The sequence below is a fragment of the Ceratosolen solmsi genome, unplaced genomic scaffold (assembly GCF_000503995.2).
Source record: "Ceratosolen solmsi marchali unplaced genomic scaffold, CerSol_1.0 scaffold7, whole genome shotgun sequence".
Taxonomy (NCBI): Eukaryota; Metazoa; Arthropoda; class Insecta; order Hymenoptera; family Agaonidae; genus Ceratosolen; species Ceratosolen solmsi.
In genome coordinates, this window is record NW_011948413.1 from 6,148,933 (window position 1) to 6,172,100 (window position 23,168).

Genomic DNA, 23,168 nt, shown 5'->3' on the forward strand with positions numbered 1-23,168 from the left:
CTCCTCCCCCCCCCCCCCCCACCATCTCCATCCCCCTTCTTCATTCCTCACCCCCTTCCAAACAACAACCTTTGGCTTGCGCAAGCGGGGAAAACCCACTCGGGAGAGTCGGCTTTATATTTTTCTTTACCACCGTCGAGTTCTCGAAAGAAATACGATTATCTCGCGAACTTATGAAACGAGGCCCTCCGATCCCCGACGTAGTCGTCAGCGGCCTCATCGCCAACACTCCCCAGCCACGCTTGTTATGTACTCTGTTGCAACATGCGCAGTGGAAATGTTTGTAGGAAACGCGATACGCGCTTACATGTGAGCAAGTGTCCACATTGGCAGTGGAGAATGCTCTCGCATTTCCTCCTGCGAATCAAATACTCTAATGAACTCGTCCCTCTGCAAATGCGCAACAGTCGAGCGCACAATATACATGAATGCGCGTAAAGGGATCGATGTCGCTGCACTCCGCGCCCTCTCCAACGCTCCCCATTGTGCGTGCGCTTTATTCCCTTCTCTTTCTCTTCTTTGTTCTCGTATTTAGCAAAGTCAATTGATTGAGCTTAGCTGCGCGCAGGCAGGTCACAACCACAATCACAATCAAAGTCAAGATTTTGATTGAAACACAAGATGAAATTACAGCCTATGCCGAATTTGCCTATGCAGAGCTTCTTTATGTATGGGTTGGCCCGTTACTTTTTCTTTATCCGCTTAAACACTCCCGACAACGAATTGCTCAACGTGTATGGTCGGACATCTAAGCAACCGCTAATCTCTACGTTACTTGTTCCACATTGAAACGCTCTCGAGTACGTAATAAAAAAATAAAAACATAAAAAATGCAACGTAATATTTATATACGAAGTAAACAGAAGTAAGTATTTATAAAAGTGATAAATTTTTTATGTACAAAGTCGATTTTTCTACTGCTACTGCTGCTGCTGCTGCTGCTGCTGCTGCTGCTGCTGCTGCTGCTAATGATGAGAATGTCAAATCAAAATCTTATTTCGAGCTTCGCTCGTATGTGTGTCGTGTCGTAATTCTGCGCAACAAATATAGCTAAACATTTTTCTAGCCATTATTGGATCTGTGGAGAATAAATTTTTTAAAGAGACAAAAAAAAAAAAAAAAAAATAAAAAATAAAAAATAAAAAAAATAAGGGATAAAAAAGAAGGAAAAGAAGTACTATATTCGTAGTAAAATAGTAATGTTAAAATTTTCAAAACCACTAAAGTTTATCGACTAAGGATAATTCTGTAAGAGGATCGAGAAGAACGAAATACAACGGGTAACGTTTTAACTGTAAGCAAATATGTTAATATTTTACGGAAATCAAAATGAAAATATTAGAAATTAATTAAAAATCATGAGATTTCAAAATAAGTATCGATCATAAAACATTATCGATATTCGGTATCACTATAATTTATCGCACTGAGTGTAATTCACAAGCCATTAAAAACAGTGTGGCTAGTTTACTAGTCTCTGTTTTCCACTCTCCTTCTCCTTCTCCTTCTCCTTCTCCTTCTCCTTCTCTCTCTCTCTCTTGCAGTAGTAGCAGCAGTAGTAGTAGTAGCAGCAGCAGCAGCAGCAGCAGCAGCACATTTGTAATTATTTTTAACTAGAGGCTGTAGGTTTTCTCAACTGAAAATCGAGTGGGGAGATAAGTTGCGCCTTGATTTAATAATTCCTCTTGCGACATCACCTCGTGCGCTTGCCACTCGATTTTAAGCAACAATTTTTTGTACGAACAATTTGATGGCATCCTGTCATTCGACAATGACAACACGACAAGACAACGCCGTGCGAAATGACGTGCGAAAACCCGCTGGCCTGCTTTTCACGGATGCTACCATATACACACGGTTTATTGGACAATCCTCACTTTTTCTATTATTTCTATCAATTCCTGTCCCTGTTCGCCCCTCCTTTCCCCCTACTTTACAGGCCTCCGATTTCTCGTTCATTTGTTCATCTGCGATTTGTTCGATTCGTCGATTTCCCAGCTCTTAGAATAAATAGTTCGGTGTGCGATTGATTACACAGCGAAAATAATTATAACTCGCCATGACAAATCCTTCAATTTACACAGTTTTACACGCCTGTTACTCTACTACTTTATATTTATTTCTTTTAAAGATATCACTTTATTTATTTGGTATTAAATTATTATCTTAAAAAGAAAATGCCATTATTTAAAACGCCCAATGAACAAGCCAGATACATCTCATACCACTACTACTAGTATTCATTATCAAGTAGTTTTATATTCATGCTGCATCGATTCAGAATTGCCTCCTCTATACTTAACCGAGCATTACATTAATTAGAATTGGACGTAGAGATTCTAAAATTATAATCTGTTATCATTTTTGTCATTCAATAATGAGTGATGAAGCATAAATATTTTTACAAATATTATCAGATTTTGTGCTTGCTTCGTTTTGTGATTTAACCGAGGAAAATACTAGACGCGATATAAAGTATATAAAAAAAAAAAAAAAAAAAAATTTCCAATTATATATCAAACGAGTTATTTGCTAATTTCAAATTATGCATAATTATTTTTAATCATATGAAAAAAGTCCTGCAGATCTCAAGATATGCATTTCTTTCTAATGTTGTATGAAAAAAAAAAAAATCATGATTTCTTTTAATGAAAAATAAATCTGCCGCGTATATCAGCAGAATTATAGTTTTACTTTTTTTTTTTTTTTTTTTTTTTTTTTTTTTTTTTTTTTAATATCTACTATCATCAATAGGAATAATATGAATACGCAGTATGTACTTTATTATTATATTATAAACGTTTGAAACATTGCCGATTAGATTGATTTTTCATTAATGAATAATCATTTTGGCTTATAATTAATTAAATCTTAATTTTCATATACTACAGATGATAATGTGAGATCAAATAATTAATTTAGCGATTAAAAAATTTAAATTTTCTTCAATGAAATTGCAAAATAATTCCTAAAAGTTATTTTAATTTATCACGTAGCTACGTAATATCTCAGCTTCGAAATGAAGAAAAACAAATATGAATCACCTCTATTTGAAATAAACACGGAATATATCATAACATACTTTCTTCGCCTTAATAATCGACATATTCACAATATTTAGTTTTAGAATGTGAAAAAAGTGATAAGTAAATAGAAAAAACAAGCATTTTTTTTTTTACACCTCATTCCTTTGATAAATATTTCAGGCATAGGAAAAGATAAAGAATAGCACTTCTCTGAAGCAATATTTGAAAAAGAAATGAATAGGAAAAGTATATCTCCATAAATTTCCCAGTAAATCAATTATTATTTTTAAGGAAGCAAGAAGAAGAAGAAGAAGAAGAAGAAGAAGAAGAAGAAGAAGAAGAAGAAGAGGAAGAAGGAAAAGATGAAAATGACAATATTTTACATGGACAGATAGATGATGCAAAAATTCGACCATCTAAAAATGTCCGCAAAATATTAAAAACATTAACAAGAAGACAGAGATTTTCAAAATTATTTGCAACTACTGTACTACTTTAGTGACTGTCGCTGGGCTCACCTATAAATCACATGTTCTTTTTAAATTTTACAATTATTATTATCTGATACGTTATAGCGTATCAGATACACCATTAAGGAAGCCATAAAACAAAAGGAGAAAAGGCGCTCGGGCATCGAATGTCGCTTGGAAAAATCAATAAATCAACATTCGTTCGCAAAGTCTACTGATATATAGATAAAACGGCTATATTTTTCTCATTAGTCGGTGAAGCCGCGATCAGTACGTCGTCACCGGAAAGCCCTCCGACACTCCGAAAGCGCCGAATTTTTCGTCTGCGAATCTGCGTGGAATTTTCCGGTAACATTTCGCGTGCCTGTAATGCAGGAAGTGCCAAAGACACGCGAATGCACGCCCGTTGTCCCTTTCTCCAATTTTTTCAATGCCAATTTTGTAGTTCCGTGGTGCCGGTCGCGCGAGATGTCAAATGAAACATCCATGAAATTGGCGGCGGCTCGGGCTTCCGGCCGATTTTACGCCCACGCACCCACGAGACATTGATCAAGCTATGCCGCGTGGCATCGTACTTTTACGTGATTTTGCAGATTTTCGGCTGATAGTTAAAATTCAATTTTCACGCTTTTCGCCGCATTGTATAGTAGTTACTCATTCGATTTCCGCTGTCCATGATGTACGTCCCACGAAAATTCGAAAATTTTTCCCTTCTTTTTTTTTTCATCTCTTTTTCTTTCTTTTTTTTTTTGTTGGTGTTTTTTGTTTTTTGTTTTTCAAATATTTTGCGCGACTTGGCCGTATGCTTGCTGATTTTTTGCTGTAGCTAAAAGTGCATTTGAAAAATGCGACCTGAATCGTTCAGCCGAGGATTTAAATTTATTTTCAACCTTTTTCAAATTCTCTCTCTCTCCCTCTCTCTCTCTCTCTCTCCCTCTCTCTCTCTCTCTCTCTCTCTCAAGCTCTATCTCAAGCTCTCTCAAGCTCTTTCAAGCTCTTTAAATCTTTTAAAGGGATAATACATTTTGTTCAGTCGATACGTAAATTGAAATCTTTGAAAATTTAATTTGTTTTTAATAATATCTCGATTTACGGCATTATAATGATTAATAAACAATGTTGACGGCAATTGATTAAACAGCTAATATACATTAAATGCAGAGCTACTTATCTACAATATTATTAATATTATTAATATTTTTCCCTTGAATAAATTTAAGTTGAACTTGAATAAAGCTTGTGAATAACCTAACAACGCATATACAAAATAATTGGACAAATCCTCTGACTGAAATGGGAATGGAATTACATAGAATTAAATTCTTGTGTACGTGGAAGTATATTTTTCAGTTTCTTTCAGTCTATTGGGACAAAAGATATATTATCATTTAAGTAATAGTCAGTAAAATAGAGTTTTTTTTTTTTTTGTAAGGTGAGTCAGCAGTTGGAATTATTAATGTGTATTGTTGAAAGAAAATTGCAAGAATCGTAATCATTTTATTAGTGAGTGAAATTAAAACATCGTGTAATATTTTTTAATACAAAATTGCAAACTATGGATAAAGATACAAATTGAATTATTACTTACGTTTTTATTACTACTTGTCGGTACTTTCACTAATTTTTCAATTCTAAAAGTAACTGTATAAATTAACTTTAAAACGAAATTTATATATATTCGTGTTTACAGATTATCTAACATTCGTGTATCTATCATATTTGCTGGACATTAGTGCATAGATTAAAAAATTGAAACTAAGTAAAAATAAAAGCAAAAACCAAATGTGTGCGCGCGTGTGTGTGTATGTATTACTTTACTATTTGATTGAAAATTATGAAATGCGAATGTATTTATTCTTAACAAATTACCTGTTGATGCGAAAGGCATAAAATAGCTTTTATTTTTGCCCATTAGATGTTGAGATGCATATTAATAAATATTAAACGCAATCATGTATATGTTTATGAAAAATATTTCAGAGTTAAAATAACTTACGGAATTTTATATTTTTACTTAAAATTATGTTTCTAGACAACTCAGCAATTCAATATGAAATGTTTTTAGGAAAGTCTACGATTTATTCGGAAAAAATAAACTTTTACTACTATGTATCTGAAGAAAAATTTTAAATTAACATTACAAGAATCTTATTATATTATATAAAAAAAAAATGTATGGAAAAAATCTTTATATACACGATAAGAATTTTCATTAAAAAAAAAAAAAAAAAGTATTAACAATAATAATAAGATAAAGACTTTATTAATAAAACTCGGATAGTAAAAACTATTGTATATTTGTTAGGATATAGAAGTAGCAAATAAAGAAGACGAAAGGACGTTAAGGTCTATTTAAGAAATAGTAATAGCTTGAGGCGAAAAAGAAAAAAAAGTATGAAAGTGGAGGTAAGCATTCAATTTATAAAATTAAAAATTGATAAATATATTTACATATTCAAACAACATCATTTACTAAATACACATACCAGCATATTCATTCACACAAGCATTGGAGTCTATGTAAATGTAAATTATTTATTCTTTGCAATATGCTTGTGAACGTAGGAGTATTAAAACCAGCAGTTACAGCCTGACGTTTGCTTTTTCTCAAAGTGAAACTTTAAGTGAATTTCGCTCGCTATTTAATCATTAAATCTTGAAAGAACTTTTTCTGTTTTAGCTTTTAATGTATTCAATTGAAACTTGACTATGTACGTATATTTACATACATATATTTTAAAATTTTCTACAGTTTTTTGCAATGAAGTGGGCAAGTACTACGTCTACATTCGGCTTTGATATCATGTCTCATTAATAGAGTAAAAACAATTATAAAGTATTATTTGTTTATATTCGTGTAAGAAGTCTTTAGATAAATATAGGATGTGTCAACGTTGTATCGTTTATATTTTCGATTAATTGTAGAATTTAATAATTGCAGAGTGCCTGTGCTACTTAAATGAAAAGTTGTCATTTATTTTCTGTGCGATGCACTGTTAAATATAAAAAAAAAACTCTGATTAAATGTTATGCCATATTAATTTATTGTCCATAAATTAACTATTAAAAATAAAATAAAAAAATAAAAAAAACTATTAATATAAATTGCAGCTGTTTAAGCTCTGGGCTATTACGAAGCTCAATTTTTATGCGCAACTTTTGCTTCTTCATATATTCTAAAATTCAAAATTTCATAATTTCACGAAGTAGGTATGTAGCGATAAGCTACTTATTTTGTAAATTTATTTACTGTAAGCATTAATAGATTTTAAATGAAATCGTATTATATGAAGATTCATTGTTTTTATAAAATGACGAAATATTTCAATATATTTTATTATTTTTTCAATTCTTATTTATAACACACAGCCTTATGAGAACTTGTCCTTTTGTTGTTGTTGCAAATTCTTACAGATAAATAATAACAAGTAGACAAAGAAAGACAAATAAATAAAGAAAATCTTAAAGTAAATATGATTTTAAAGTTATTCAACATTTTTCTTCAATTTCTTTTCGAAATACAAATTCAGTAATATCTGTAATAGTTACTTTCTTAGCTTCTTTCATTGGTTCTTCCAAATATTAATTAAAATCTCAAAATTCTAATCAATCACATTATGTTACGTATATAAAAATCAACTAATATAATGAAAATTTCAACAATGTATCCTCTTGCCTTACATACAGCTATCTCGAATGCTTTGATTTTTATTTGCGTATAACTAATTTGTTAATACCAATTTTCTTCTTTTCATGACAATAATGTCTATTGACAGTTAGTCGTCAAACGCATAAATGCACCACAGTATTTGTCTATGCATGGGATTTTGATACGCAACAAGAGAAATACATTAATGATTACTTTTATCCAATTGCAATAACGTAATTATATAAAAATACGTTGACACGACTGTTGAGTTGAAACGAAACTGAAAAGAAAATCAAGAAAAAGGTAGTATAAAAAATATAATTTATCGAACGAAGTTAATATAAATAATGTAATAGTTAATTGGATTTATATTTATTATAGCGACTGCATTATATAATGAAAATATTTGTTCCGAATTGTAATTTCTCAATGGTGGAACGTAATATAATACAAATTTTATTGGGATTATTTATTTGCACATAAGGAATCAGCATATATTTCCAATATTTCAAAATATACTGCAATATTTACTTAATTACAATTCAATTTATTAAAAGGTTTTTTATCGTTTTTCTTTCCTCTATTTCAATAACGCATTAAACTTGCAAAAAAAAAAAAAAAAAAAAAAAAAAAAATTTTTAACAAATTTTTTTTTTCCAATTATTTGTTTCGTTATACGATATTATTGCAATCTTTTAAATAATTTACTGCAGTGTTAAAGCGTTATTTGCACAATCAATAAAATATTTAATTACATGCTTAAAACAAATAACGTAAAATATATAAATTATTACAAACAGCAAAAGCATAAAATTCATGATGAATTGTCCGAAATTTTAGTTTAATCTGCCCATTGAATACGAGTCATAAATGTAATGAGAAAGTTAATTTTTCACAATTTTATCATTATTCTAAAGATTGCATTCATCTACGAATTCGTTTACATTAATTTTAAGAATTAATTCATCAACAATGCGATTGTATGTGTTGAATTTTACCCATTTTATGTAATCTATCAGCTTTCGAGACGGATCGTTTAATTCGCTCTTTTCTATTTTCTCCCTAATCAGGTGCTCTCATAACTACTAATTTGCCTTCTTTTAGCTCATTAGCGATCAAATCCTAGCTGCCCCATTAGCATCCGTCGTTAATCGTTACGGCTTAAAATAAGTTTTTACTAAACGATCACATCAACGGCAAAATAATACATCGGTTTTCTTCAAACTATCGATCCGCCGTTAACGTAATCTCTAATACAATGAGACGACATCCAATTCACAGACGAACCATCTAAATCACGCGATTTAACGAAGGGTTAACAATACATTTTGCCGATTCTCCCCGTGAGAGGAGCCAATATCACTTGGACCTCGCTCCGTTACATCTGAACAATGGACTCGCCGTAATGCCTACATCCCCCGCAGTTACATTAATTCTCCAAAAAAAAGGGGGGGGGGGCAGAGAAAAAAGAAAGAAAAGATAAACGGCTTGCCCCTCCGTGCTCGTATCCGTCCCCGGATCCATTTGCAGTGCTAGTGAACAGGAGCATTAAGTTGGCGCGCGCCCGAGCTTTCGCCGTTAAATTTAACGACCGGTTTTTCGGACTTGGCTGGAAACGCGATGGTAAAGTGGCCTCGTGCTGCTCGCGGACTCGCTCGTACGACTCGGTCGCGGGATGCCGACGCCTAAGGATCGCAGACATCGAGGACCTTGGCGTTAAAGTAGCTCGTAAGCCCCCGTTAAACAATGCGGCATTGTCGAGACGCTCACGGGCATCGGTACAATCGATTCGCGATGTCGTTAGTCCGCGGTGGTACCGCTGCTTCCGCTTCTACGGATCCGCGCGAGGGAAAAGAGAAGAGGAGTGAGAGAGAGAGAGAGAGAGAGAGAGAGTGAGTGAGAGAGAGTGAGAGAGAGAGAGAAAGAGAGAGTGGAGTTAGAGGAGGAGAGCATTAACGAGCTGCGAGCGACCGGCCTTTGTGACTTACCGCAACGAGCAGCGAAACATAACGAGAGCCTTGGAAGGATTACGCATATCGTGTATATAATTTAATATTTCCGCTTTCCAGCTATTCTCTCTATCCCTCTTATTCTCTTTCGCCTTCTTTCATCTATCTCTATTGTCGTCTACTTAATTCTTTTTCAACCTTTATCTAGCTTCTCTTTCGGGACTAATTTCCCTTTTCAGTTCCAGTTTGGTACGACGGCTTTCTTTGACAGACTCGCCGATTATGTTTAATTGCAATGCGTTTATGAGTCTTGCTACTATTTTGCAAATTGTTAGTACTTAATGGCTAGATAATGGCTCTCTTTGTCGTTACCTTGAAATATTAGTGCTTATATATAATCGAAGAAATTATCAACTGTAATACGAACAGTTTAATGAAATTCCCGTTAGTATATCTCGTCGGACATTTTAAGGATATATATTTATAGTGAAATAAATTATATGCAATTTTAATTAGACGTCTATTTTATTATTTAATTTACAGTCCATGCCATCTATATATTTTAATTGAACGCAGATAACAGAAGCTCTATTGACCATCTTCAATAATCAGGCTTTAATAATTTATAAATCGTCTCGGATATTAGAAGTTACATGTAACGAGAAAAAATTAACCATAGTACTATTAACTATATTGATTATCCTATTAATTAATCCGATAATAGTAATTTGAATATTATAAACCTAATTAACTAAGAGCTTGATTTTCAAAAAATCATCTATTATTATGTTGCCGAAATTGCTCGATAAACATATACATAAGTTTCTTCATTAAATACATTGCTCGCAATATTATTATTAATAATAATAATAATAATAATAATAATAATAATAATAATAATAATAATAATATTTTTATATTAAGAAATTAATTTAACACGGTGAATTGCACTTAATTTTCATCCTATTATATTTAATACTAGTCATAATTTTGCGATACATTTACTACTTTTTAAATTTACTCCTATTATTAACCGAATATTCTAATAAGTAACTAATACTACAATATATAAAGTACCTGTAAAATATATCAAGTGCTGCATTTTTACATAAATCTTGCAATTTATGATTTTCACTAATGCTCATTAAATTAATTAACTAATTGAAATGATGAAAAATCATTTCATTCCGAAATATGCACTAGATCAAAAGAGATTATAAATTTTTTTTTAATTAATTTAATCATCAATGAAATATTTTTATTACACTATTGGTAAATTTTATAGGTCCAATTATGGATTTAAAACATTTCTTTCATAAACATTCGATATTCATATATACATTTTAATGTTTCAAAATTAAAACATTAATTTCAATATTTATTGTAATGTAATTATATGATATGTTTAACAAGGAATAAATTTGAAAAATATTTATGCAAAACAATTTTATAATACAAATTTTTAATTCTCTTCTTATATTATATATATATATATATATACACATAGGTGTATACATCAACTATTTCGAACTATTATTTATAATTTTTACAATATGAAATCACAATAAACTGGAAAAAACTAATATTGAATTCTCTGTCATTTGATTTCACTATTTTAACACAGAAAGCCATTGAACATTATGAAGAATAAAAATCTTTGTAAATCAATTTGATTATCTAATATAGAAGCCTACGACTTGCAATAGAGTTGAAAAATTTTAATGAACGTTACTCTTTTAAACAAATAAATTATTGAAAAGTTAAAAACTTGGTTATAACAATACAATTCTATAGAATAGATATCATAATTTGAAAAATTAAAAAATCCAAATTATAAAAATATTCATTCGGCTTATTTATTTTGCTCCATTTCTTTGTTTAGGGCATAATTATTATATCGCTGGTATTTTTTTATTTTCTTATTTTTTATTTTTATGCCCTGCAGTAATAAGAGTAAATGAGTTATTTTTATTCTTTTTAAAATGAAATAAATGGGAAATATTATTTTGTAATGCATTTAATAAAATTTATATAGTAAACAAAAAGAAACTTCAAATAACCAGACATCAAATAAGCCGTTTTCTATTCTAAAATGTATCATTTATTATTGACAAATTGATATGAATCGGCATTTTGATCTGCAATGTAAAAATTTAATTCAAAATTGTTCTAACAATGAATGAATTAATAATGTTTAATAATTTTACAAAAAAACTTAGACATTATTTATTGAGATATTCTGCGTAATCTTACATCTTAACTTACATCGAAAAATTACCGTCCTACTGAACTGATAATATTCATTTAAATTAATCCAATATGCTATTTTTATAAATATAATAGTATCTCTAGTGATTTAAATTTCACGTGCAAGATAAATACAGAGATAAATTACAATATACTGTAATTGTATATTTATAATTATTTCGTTGATTTAAAAAACTTCAAGATTCAATTTAACTATGACTGTAATCGCTATTTTTCATTATAACTTCTTTACAAATCTTATTAGTTACCAAAGTTCTTTTGTTGTAACTAATATTAATATGTATACGTTATACGTTAGTTTGAGAGAAATATCTGGAATTATATGAGCGCCAAATGACATATTGATTATCCGTATCCTTAATAATTAAATGTTTCTTTACAATCAAACAGCCAATAACAGTGACATTCGTTTATAAAAATGAACATTAATTACACGTTTACATACCAAAATTATCACAAACGATAATCAATCTTCCTCCTATTTTTACACATAATAGAAATGAACTGATTTTAATGTTATTATAATTTTAATTTTATATAAGTAAAATAATTGAATAATTAAGTTATTCTAAAACTTCAAATTCTTGTAAATTATATTATAAAATGTATTGATCGGTAGTCGTCTTTTATATTGCAATAAACTACATACCATACGACTACGTAATTCAACATATTATTTTATATCTTTATATAATTGATTTAAAAATTATAGTTTTTAATCATTTAGAACTCGTAAAAAATAGTAATTATTGGGAGATATTACTATAATATTCTATAATGAATGCATTTTATATTTATAAAACATTAGCTATGCATAATTTTTTCACATTATTGCATTCGATCGAACGATTTATCATTTATTTAATTATTATTTTATAGACACTTTTTGTTATAACAAAATGACTAACAAATATGCAATTGAAATAAGCTCGATATATATCTTTATTCGTTAAACCTTTATTGATAAAGTTTTTGTTTATTTTTATCGTAAATACGCATATTGAATAAATATCAAGTTTTTAGATTTAAAATTCAGTTAAAATTGTTTCTTGACATTACAATTCTGAATGTCTGAAAATTACAATTGTATAATATATTATTCGTGATAAAAAGAAATTCTCCTCGAAATCTTGACATTTATCGCACTTTTCGTACATTAATTAGTGCACGAAGTAATAAATTGAAAATAATATACCATAATTTGAGACTAATTATTATTCTATGTTTATTCTGTATTTTGTAAAGCAAGTTCTCGGAAAGCATTATCAAGACGTTTCTTAAATTTAAAATTTAGCCTATAAATGTATAAAAATAACAAATTTTTATTTAATGTTCATCTTCTATAACAGCAGTGATATGATGAAATCGCTTATTAATATCTGTTTGTCTATGACAATTGTTAATTGTCATCAATAATCAATATCCAATTGGATTTAAATTTTCACTAAATAATTATTGTAAATTACAAAATAACAGAAATTTCTATAATATTAAAAATTATAATTATTAGGCTGCAAAATGATGTAATTAAAGCGTTATATATAAATAAACAAATTACTGGGCGTCTAGAGTTTGTAAAGTGACTAATTAGTTTAGCTAAGGAAGCTTTTGTTGTTGCCACGTCTATATAAAGTTCACTAATTTTATCACTAGTGTTTTTGTTGAACAATTCGGGTGAGAATTTTTTTATCAGTTGGATATGTGAATTGGATACGAAATGTATTATTTGTGGCTCTCGCAGGCATCACATATTTCATCTATGCAGACAACCGGCAGCTTAATATCATGTCGCTTATAAAAGTTTCGTAAAGCTTATCTTTTATAAACTTTTCATTTTCATCAAAATATTATTGAATTTCGTAAAATAGTGGATAATACATTTCAGTTACATGTAAGTTGCTTTATTTGAAAACGAAGGAAGAAAAATAAGTTATACGGAGAATAAATTACAATCGTGTGCCCCTAGTGTTCACTGACTTCTATTAAAATTAATGTTAGGATCGTTAGGTATTTATAATTCATTTTTGCATTGCTTAACTTCGTAATGCAACTTTTATGCAATGAAAAACATTATTATAATAACGTAGGAATATTGTTATTTCGCTGCGAAGTAAAATAGTACGTAATAATAAAATTCGCGATCATAGTTTTGAGAAGGATAATAGAATTTATTCGACATGTATATTTACACTCGTATAATAACAGGATATTATAAACCAGAAGCATGGAAATTCTATGAAACTTGAAAATTGTTAAGCAAATACAATTTTCAAAGACTTATGATTTTTTAAATACTGGCAAAGATGAGCCAAGATCTCGTTGTTACTCCTATCTAAGAGTCACAGAGTTTTCATAGACCCGTATCCTTGACACGTATACTCTCAACACCTACTACATTACTAATTTACCTAAAAAGTACAATCCCGAGCAGTGGCCACTTGACATTCCATAAATTGATAAAACAAATGTTAGATACTAATCATTTAGAATTAAACAGCATTATGTAAGGGTCTTTACTTCACAATCCAATCTTATAATTTTTTTATAATAATAATACTTTTATACTAGATCTCTTTGGTATTACGTTTAGTATTAGTACGTACACACCTGTTGTGAATGCAGTTCGCAAACATCCTGCAATCCATCAAATTATTGGAAATTTAATTATCAGTGCTGCTGTCGCGGCTTAATTAGCAGGAGTCTCGACTCTTTATGCTTTCAAGTAGCTTTCGCTTTACGCTACGTAACTTAATTAAATACATTATTTGTCCTTTTAGCACTCGCATACGCTTCAACAATATATGTATATATATATATATATATATATATATATATATATCCATATATTTATTTTTCGATTGCAGATTTATACAACGAGGCCAAGCTTTTGTAACTCTATAGCCATAAAGTGAAATATCAACGTGAGAAATGATCAATGAATACAGAGGTGGATCGATCGCTTGGTCAATTGTCTTACTGTTTTTTTTCTGCGATATTGTGTACATTTACGGCTAAAAACTGACTTGAACGCTTGAGATTTATTTCTTAAGAAATCTTGCAGAGACAATTATTACATACTTGTGATGTATGTCGTTTGGAGTTGAAATATAAATCCCTTGTGTTAAGTATACTCGAATATTTTGCTTTCGAAGTAAAGATAAGATTTTACGATTTATCAATTATAAAGTAAATGCATGAAAAACGATGAATTTATTCGTAAACGATCGTAGCACGACGTGTTGTCTGTCGGTTATGACAATTTCAATTCATATCAACAAATGTAACTATAATACAATACACGTACGGTCAGCAATAGTTGTATTGATAAAAAATAATGGGAAAGATTGATTATCTTATCTTGAATAAAATTTAGATAAGAATTTTCAATGACCGCTTTTAAATAAAAATTTCACATCATCATAAATTTTGTGAAAATGCAAAATATTGTCGAAGCTCCAATCGATCGAATTATGGTTTTTAAATTATTAGCGCTTATAGAGATTATTAATAAATTAATTATCATACTTTAACTCATTTGTGTCTGCTGGGATCATAATTAATCCGAAAGCTTTTCCAATGTATCAGATCTGTTCTCGTCGGCTTTATAAAGTAATGGCTTTAAATTTCATGTTGTTTTAAACAATTTTTTTTTCTCGATAAGTAATCGGATTATTTATTTGCATAGTACGTTGTTCTATTCCACAAATATTTCATAAATTACGCGAACGGTGGCTTTTAGTTTTCAATATTTTTAATATTTTTGCGGCACACATGCAAAATGATATTTGTAAAGAATTAAAGTTTCTCGCAAAATAACTTATGGAAAAACAGTTGCTAGTAGTAGAGATAGTGATTAAACTAATGATCATCAATCAAAAGTACATTTCATTTAAAGTCTTTGTGTCATTCTTTATGAAATACCACCACCCATCTGTCTTCTAGTCAGTTAAGCTTAATAATAAAAATAATAATGCGGTATTTGATGAGTTTTTAATATAAAAATATAAACGGCATTATTGTCAGCCGCATTGCTTTCTAAATAATGCCGTTCGAACGAGAAAGAACATTTCGAGAGAAAAAGGATATTTATAAAAATGAAAACGTAAAATTCGAGCTTTACATTTTCGTTTATGGTAGGGATTCCGTCCGAGGAACCTTACAGAGCAATAAGCGACGAAGAAAGAAATGACAGAGGAAGAAGGAGAGAATAGAGACCGATGTAAGAAAAGAAAAAAGTGTCCCTGGGAATACCGGAGGCCTTTCCCACGTTTTCCAATACATCCTCGACGTAACTCTACCCTCCTACCCCCCCCCCCCCCCCCCGAAAAGGAAAAGTGGAGCAGCATTAGCTGGACCGATGTAGCAGGAATAGATGTGCGGAACAAAAGATAGTAAAGCGATGGCTGTGATTTTTGCAAGGAAATAGTGGGCGATGGAAGTAGAGAGGATGAAATCGAAGGCAAAATGTAAGAAAGTGTAGAGGCTTCGTTTGACTTGGCCTTAGTGCGCTTCTACGTACAGTAATTCCACAGCCAATGAAAATAGTGCCGAAAAAATTGTCGAATTTCGTTACACGGCTACAAAGGAACAGGAGAGAGAGAGAGAGAGAGATAGAGAGAGAGAGAGAGAGAGAGAGAGAAAGAGATCGGCGCCTACTTTACATTTTATTGCCATCCATAGATTTCTCATCCGTTAAGGCAAAAGAAACGACGCGAGTAGTCACGGCTGCATCGATGCCTCGATAAACTTTCCCGACCGCTCCCCCGCACCCCGCAGCCCCACCACAATTACGCTCCCGAAAAATCGATCCATCTCCATTGTTATGGACGGGAGCTCGTTCCAGGAGCCTTGCTTATACTACTTCTACATTTCGGAATTGCTAGAGGAGGACGGTGACTTTCGAAGGCCGCGCAGCTCTACCGACGTTCGCCAATTTCCATTCGCGTGTTTTTCCTCGTGGCACAAGTACCACTCCAACTCTAAATACAATGTGAAAATAGGTAATTGTTTAACGAGAGGCCCCGCGCTCGCGCAAAAACTACCGCATTGGCTGGAGGGGATTCGAAAGTACGCGGTTTACTTCTCTTTAATGATTTTCTATGATTTATCCTCCGTTAATCGCCGACCTAAACGGCTGAAGCAGCTTTTCCAAACGCATCGTTCACGCTTTATTCCCTCGCTTTTCTCGCTCTTCCTCTTTCCGTCTCTTTTGCCTTTTGAACAATGACGGCTCCTGCAACAACTGACTTCAAATGAAGTAGGTTGAGCGTGCCTGAAAAATGCTACGGGGAGGCCGAAATTATATATGAATGAAGGAAGGCTTTATGTTTTGTCTCTCGTTACCATGATGAAAAATCCGCCTTTTCAACCATAAAGTGAAAAGGATTGCTTAAGATAAGAAAAGAAAAAAGAAGTAATTAATAATTTCGCAATTATGTGAGCGCATTTGAAAAATAAAATTATATATCAGGAGAAAAGGAACAAAGACAAAAAAATTAACACTCCAAAGTAGTTAATTTTTCTCCTCGCATTTCTTCAGCAATAAATAAATCATAATCATCTTCTAATTCGAGTAAATATTACATCAACTTATTGTTCGACTTTTCCATAAAGTATGCGCTGCATTCTTATTTCGAGAGTACGATAGTCAATGGTCGCATTCGTAACAATGATGCATAGTTTAGATGTCTTGGTGAAGTTGAACGGCCTGGCTTCCTTCCTTCAAGTTTGTGTTTTCAAGAAAGATAGAAAGCAGGAAAGATAGAGACATTAACTGTAGGTACATTTGGATAATATAATTGTTAAGCGATTAATTTGCATTTGCAAAACTCGTGACATTATAATTGTGATATTTTGAAAATATTATATTGAAAATTAGCCAATTCATCAAGGACTGTTTGCTTTTTCTGCATTATCTAATCAATAAATATATTATAGAAGAATGATATGTCGTATTATCTCCATTCGATAGTCAATCGTTCCTATATTCAAATGAGATATTTATATTATTTCAATGTTCATACTGTTAAAATTACTGTTTAAAATGCTGGGAGATTTTGTCACAAGAAGGCGCGTGGTTTTAAATAGCAAAACTCGCAAGTTCAAACGTCTTCCATTTATGTATTTATCAAATTAGCATAATAAAAATCCATTCCAACACATCAACGTAACAAACATTACTGTTTTTGCATAAGTAAAATTAATTATATAAGGCTATAAAATTGACGATGTTATCGGCAATGTCTTCGCTATCTCTTCGCTTTACCGCTAAATACCGATAAATTTATGGCATCTTTAATACGGACATTCCAACAATATATTTTCCTTTATTATCATAGTTTTGTAATACGCTTACTACGCTCGTTCATTATTTGCATTTCATTGCACGTTACAACGACCAAAGATATTATTGACGATTATAGTTGACTAGGAGCGCATGTATCTTAATTCTTAATGACCTTTGCTTGGTGAAAATTAAGCCATTCCCAAGTACATGTACTTTAGATCCAAGTACCCTTATAATATACGATTACATTACAGCGTGGAAACCATTCAGCGAACAACAATTCGAATCGAGCAATTCAAATTCTGATTTATAAAAGCCTTTTTTAATTATAAGCATAAGTTTTGAAATTGTCATACACGCCATGCAGTATTAAAATTCAAATAACAACTAAGTGAAAGTTATTTTTCTTTTTTTCTCATTTAACTTCTATTAAGAAACTTGAAATACTCGCTAAAGTGTTTACATGGTCTTGGAAATAGAAAAAAAAATCCATTCACTCTATTTGCACAGAGTTTTAAATGTAATTATTTCAAAAATGGAAGAAAAATAAACGATAATACATAAAAAGTATTCTTAATATGCACATAAAATTTTCCTACCATTACAGATATTTAAACGTGAAATGCTCGGTATGTGCAATTTTTATACGTCAAACGGCAAATAGTAAACGGTGCTCACTACAGCTACGTGCATTCAGAAGTCAATATATAACTTTAAAAGATGGAATGGTAAAAAGAGTTTTCAAAAAATCATCAAAACTTGTACCTACATACAAGAATTACTATTATTTACTTTATATATCGATGATTTCATTTCACGCAGTAGTCATCGAAAGAGATCGAAACACACCTAGAAACTTATGCTAAATAATACTTATTATCATGAAACTATAAAAATACCAACGGAATTGCGCAAAATAATTTTACTGCCCTCTTAAGGTGCCCTTACAAATCTAATCTAAGCCTCATCGTAATTTCTAAAATATAACAATTTGTCAAGCAACTCAGTCATGCGAATAACTTTGCATGTTTTAAATACTTTGCCACAATGATGGAAAGAACTTCGAAGCTTTTTCAACGAATTCAGAAGCGCGAAAGAAAGAAAACTGATGGCCTCGGAATTTTAGTCGCGCGATACCAATCGATGCTTCATCGCATATGTAGGCGCGCAAGAAAAATCAAGTAATTAAGTTCGAGAAGAAGCGAGACGGAAGCTCGGCCCTTTGCAATCGTCTCAACGGATAATCGCAAAAAGTTTCTGTCTACGCGATAAAACTTGAATATCGGCTAAACGCTACGTAGGACAGTGAGAGAGAGAGAGAGAGAGAGAGAGAGAGAGAGCGAAGAGCCAAGCTGCAGCTCGTCCGACAATTTCGCTAATGAGCCACAATCGAGTTGCGGTCCAACTTTGCGTTGGGTGGATCGCAAAGTCCGACAACAGGCTGCTGACCAAAATAGGCACGCCCAAGTTCCATCCAAGTTTCCACGACTGATTGGACGAAGAACGAAGCTGAGGGTAAAAAACGAAGTAAGGAGATTAGCGTCGGTGGCAGCAGCCCAAGTGATTCTAGAGCTTTTAGATACTTCGACGCCACGAGTCAATCGAGTCTGCGCGATTTTTAACTACTCGTATTGCGAAAGAGAGAGAGAGAGAGAGAGAGAGAGAGAGAGAGAGAGAAATGTTCTTCAAAGATCTTTGAACTGGGATCCACTTTTACATAATTTCAGTACCTCGCATTCGACTAACAATTCGTTTTCTCCTTTTTACGTTCAGTCACGTCTAATTGATAGCGTTTTTAACGATACGAATAATTAATTTGACAAATAAAAAATAAACATCAAGTTTCAATAAAATTAGTCGTTTATAATTGTAATTCGAAAATGAATTTCATTTTCATTTCTATTTTTTGTTTTGTGTTTTGATCTATAAAAAGTTTGTCACAAGTATTCGTATAACTACTTCAAAATTTTTTAATTGTAATCTTGATTACACCGTTCATTAAAAATTGAAGTTCAAGTTACTGGTACTAGAATTTAATTTTTCATAAAAAGATCTACTTAAAAATAAATGTTACGCAACATGCAAATACGGTAATTCTATTGAAATGATACCTTTAAGATCATTTTAAAACATTAGCTGGATTTATGCACTTTGATTGATTGATTTATAACCTCACGTACATCAGGTTTAATCTCATTACTTATAAATTATCGTTCCTCTACTATTAATTCCGTATGCTTTAATGGACATTAAAAAAAATCATCACAATGGATAATAAAAAAGTGTACAATACTATATCGTTGAATTTTATTCTTAATTTTATTGTGCATTTAGTTGTATATTAATGTATATTAAAGCTTGACAAATAAAATACTATATATATATATATATATATATATATATATATACTTCGAAGTAATTCGTAAATGCTAATAATACGCAAATTCGTATGAAATATTGTTTATTAGAGGGCATCAATTTGTGTGTCACTTAACTTTTAACAATACAGAAAGTTACTTTCATATATCGACAATGTAAATGTTTTACTTATTTCAATTGCTTCAAAAAAATTTATTAACATTACTGATAAGTATACTTGTGCGTATATCATATTTCATGAATTTTATAATAAGCTTAAACACACTATGTAATGCTTTAATACAGGTGTAATCAAAGTACGTTGTCCTACTATAACTAAAATCTGTTTCGAATCTTAAATATTAAAAAAAAAAAACAAAAAAAAACCAATTAGCATTAATTTGAACATCGCTCTTATATTTGTTAAATGATCTTGATATAAACAGTATTTAACAGGGAGTCGTGAGCAGTCGTCACATTGTTTATACTAAAAAGTGATAAATTACCGAGTCTTACAAAATTTTATGCAGAATTTTTTAAGGTAATTTAATTTTCAGTAAAAAAAAAACAAACAAACAAACAAACAACTACTTTAACGTAATAATACAATTAATGATAAATAAATAATAGATAACAATAATCAATTAGCGATGATGTCGTAGTTAAAGTTATGAAAGTAAAAAATAACGTTACGAGAAAATTTAACCAAATGCTTAGTAGAAGCAGCATTGCAAGCTCCACTTTTATTATCAAAATTCAGTTTATTGTAATATTAATAGTTTGTTCTTACAGTAGAGTGACGATCTCATTCTAAAATACGAGACTTTGGGAGAAAAGTATTTTATCACGTGCTCACGTGTCTTCACACAACACGAGTCGTCGGCACTTGGAATGGATTTTCCAAACAGAATGGCTTTATACGAGGTGAACAAGCGAAATAGTAGGTTAAAGCAGTTGAAAGTACAGTTGTAATGGAGTATATACTTACTTGTCGAGGGCGCGGACTCGCAGGATAAGCGGCTGATCCCTTGCGGGCCACGAAGCGTCGCGACGCACTCGATCGCGATGTCGGCGCAAGGCGGCCGCGTCGTACCAGGCCGGCTCATAGCTACGGATGTACGAGCTGCGAATGATCCCTGAAAGTCCAAATTGTATACATAAATACGTGTGAGCTCATGCACACGAAAACTCACACATATAACATATATAATATATATATATACGAGGCTCGGGCGCCAATTCTCTTGGCGTTTTTTAACATTCGCCGTTACGATACTTGGGATACTGGATTTTTACTGCTTATGAGGATCGAGGTAGCGTTATTCTTAAAATATTCCCAAGGAAAATTGTATCCGAGTTTAGTGCTCAATTTCAAAGTCATCATAGGAATTATATCTTGTTCGGGAAGATCCAACGAGCGCGATTGTTACTACAAGATTACTTTCCATTTCCAACGAATATCTAACTAATAAAATATAATACGTGGCTTAGGGCAATGTCACGTTTTAATTTTTATTCTTTTATATAATTCCCTTTAATTTGGGTTAAGAAGGCTCGTGATTTTATCCAATGAAATGCCAATGCTAATCCCGGGAACGCACGTATATCATAAATTAATTTTTTTTCGCACTGTATAGGCATTTGGAGAATTGGTAGTAGAGGACGAATAATAATGTGTTGCGTAACCGCTTCAATAAGCCTAAGTAGTCGTATTTGGTATTATAATTTCCTAGAGAGCAAGATAATTTCTTTTTCTGGGTTAATTATACGGAAAATCTTTGTGCTAGGTCGTAGGTTCTTCAATATCATTTATACGAATCTGTGTACCATTAATTTCCATGGCAAATGCACGCGTGTATACGGTAAATGCATTTTTTTTTTTTTTTTTTTTTTTCAATTACTTCCTTATCTGTTTGATCTATAGACTAAAGTTACTTGAGAAGAGGGAGGATACAAAGGTGTGTGCATTTGATCTTTACGAGTACATTGTCATAGAGATCGATTATAAAATACCAGGCGCGTTCTAATGATATAACAAAAGATTTTAAATAAATATTTTATCGTCGAAGTGCAAGCCATGAAATACTTTTCTTCGGATTGATTCACAATAAAGATAATACGCTCTATCAGGTAAATATGTAAGTATATTATTTTAAGAAAAAAAAATTATTTTTTTCTTACCGATCTTTTCCAACCAACGACAATTAATAATTTCTGTATAAAATCGCGAATGTTTGAGCAATGCCCGATAAAAAGTTATAACGAAAGAGTTCCAAGAGCGATAACAACTTATTCTTTTTAATACAAAAATATTAAAACGAGCACATTATTTATTATTATTATTATTATTATTATTATTATTATTATTATTATTATTATTTGCAAAAGTATTTTCAAGGATATGTGTTAAGAACTTGCGTTAATATGGATGAAGAAAAGATAATTATAATTCACAACTGTTGAACTTATAATGCAATCATTAACGCGACATGAAAAATAATATTTAATAAAATATCTTGATAATGCGATTAGAAAGGACCAGATAAAGTTCTTCAAGTTTTTAATTTTTTTTTTTTTTTTTTTTTTTTTTTTTTTTTGTTATATGTACATGTGTATATATGGCCATTATAAACGGCGAAGGGCTTCGATTCATGAAACTTTAATTAAGTGTGATTAATGGATCGTGAAAAAGTTCTTTCTTCCAGAAGCTCATATCTTTTATGAATTTTGCAGGGTGAATTCGAAATACGATCGCGCGCTCTTTATAAAACGCAGCGTCGAGGCATTTTCCGATTATTATGGAGCTTTCCTCTCCCCGCACGCCATATCTTCGTACATCGTTTCCCTACCCACATCAACCCTTCAAGAATATCTGAATTTCTCGCGACAAGAGGACGAGCTCTAGCTCTCTAATTTTCGCACCGCCTACCTCCTCCAGCCCCTCACCCCCGCACCGCTATTCTCGTCCTCACCGCAGAGGGCCTTGGCCGCCGTCGCTACCCGTTACAAAGCTACTCGCGACTGCGAGCAGTTTTCCTCTTTTAAACTTGCCGACATTTTTCAATGAATATATTATGCAGGTTTTCCGCAAACGAAGCACGAATAGGACGCGATCGGCGCAAAGTTTTCTCGGCGAGCCGCCTCTGTCGCTACCGCCGCTGC

General features: G+C 31.6%; 1 protein-coding gene across 1 annotated transcript in view; it reads right to left on the reverse strand.

Moving 5' to 3' along the window:
- The window catches only part of LOC105367405 (disintegrin and metalloproteinase domain-containing protein 10), a 167,824-nt gene that overhangs the window by 112,418 nt on the left and 32,238 nt on the right, over positions 1-23,168 (reverse strand). The window contains exon 3 of the mRNA XM_011506102.1: positions 20,995-21,142. Coding sequence (XP_011504404.1) covers positions 20,995-21,142 — 148 coding nt within the window. The remainder of the gene's footprint in view (positions 1-20,994; positions 21,143-23,168) is intronic.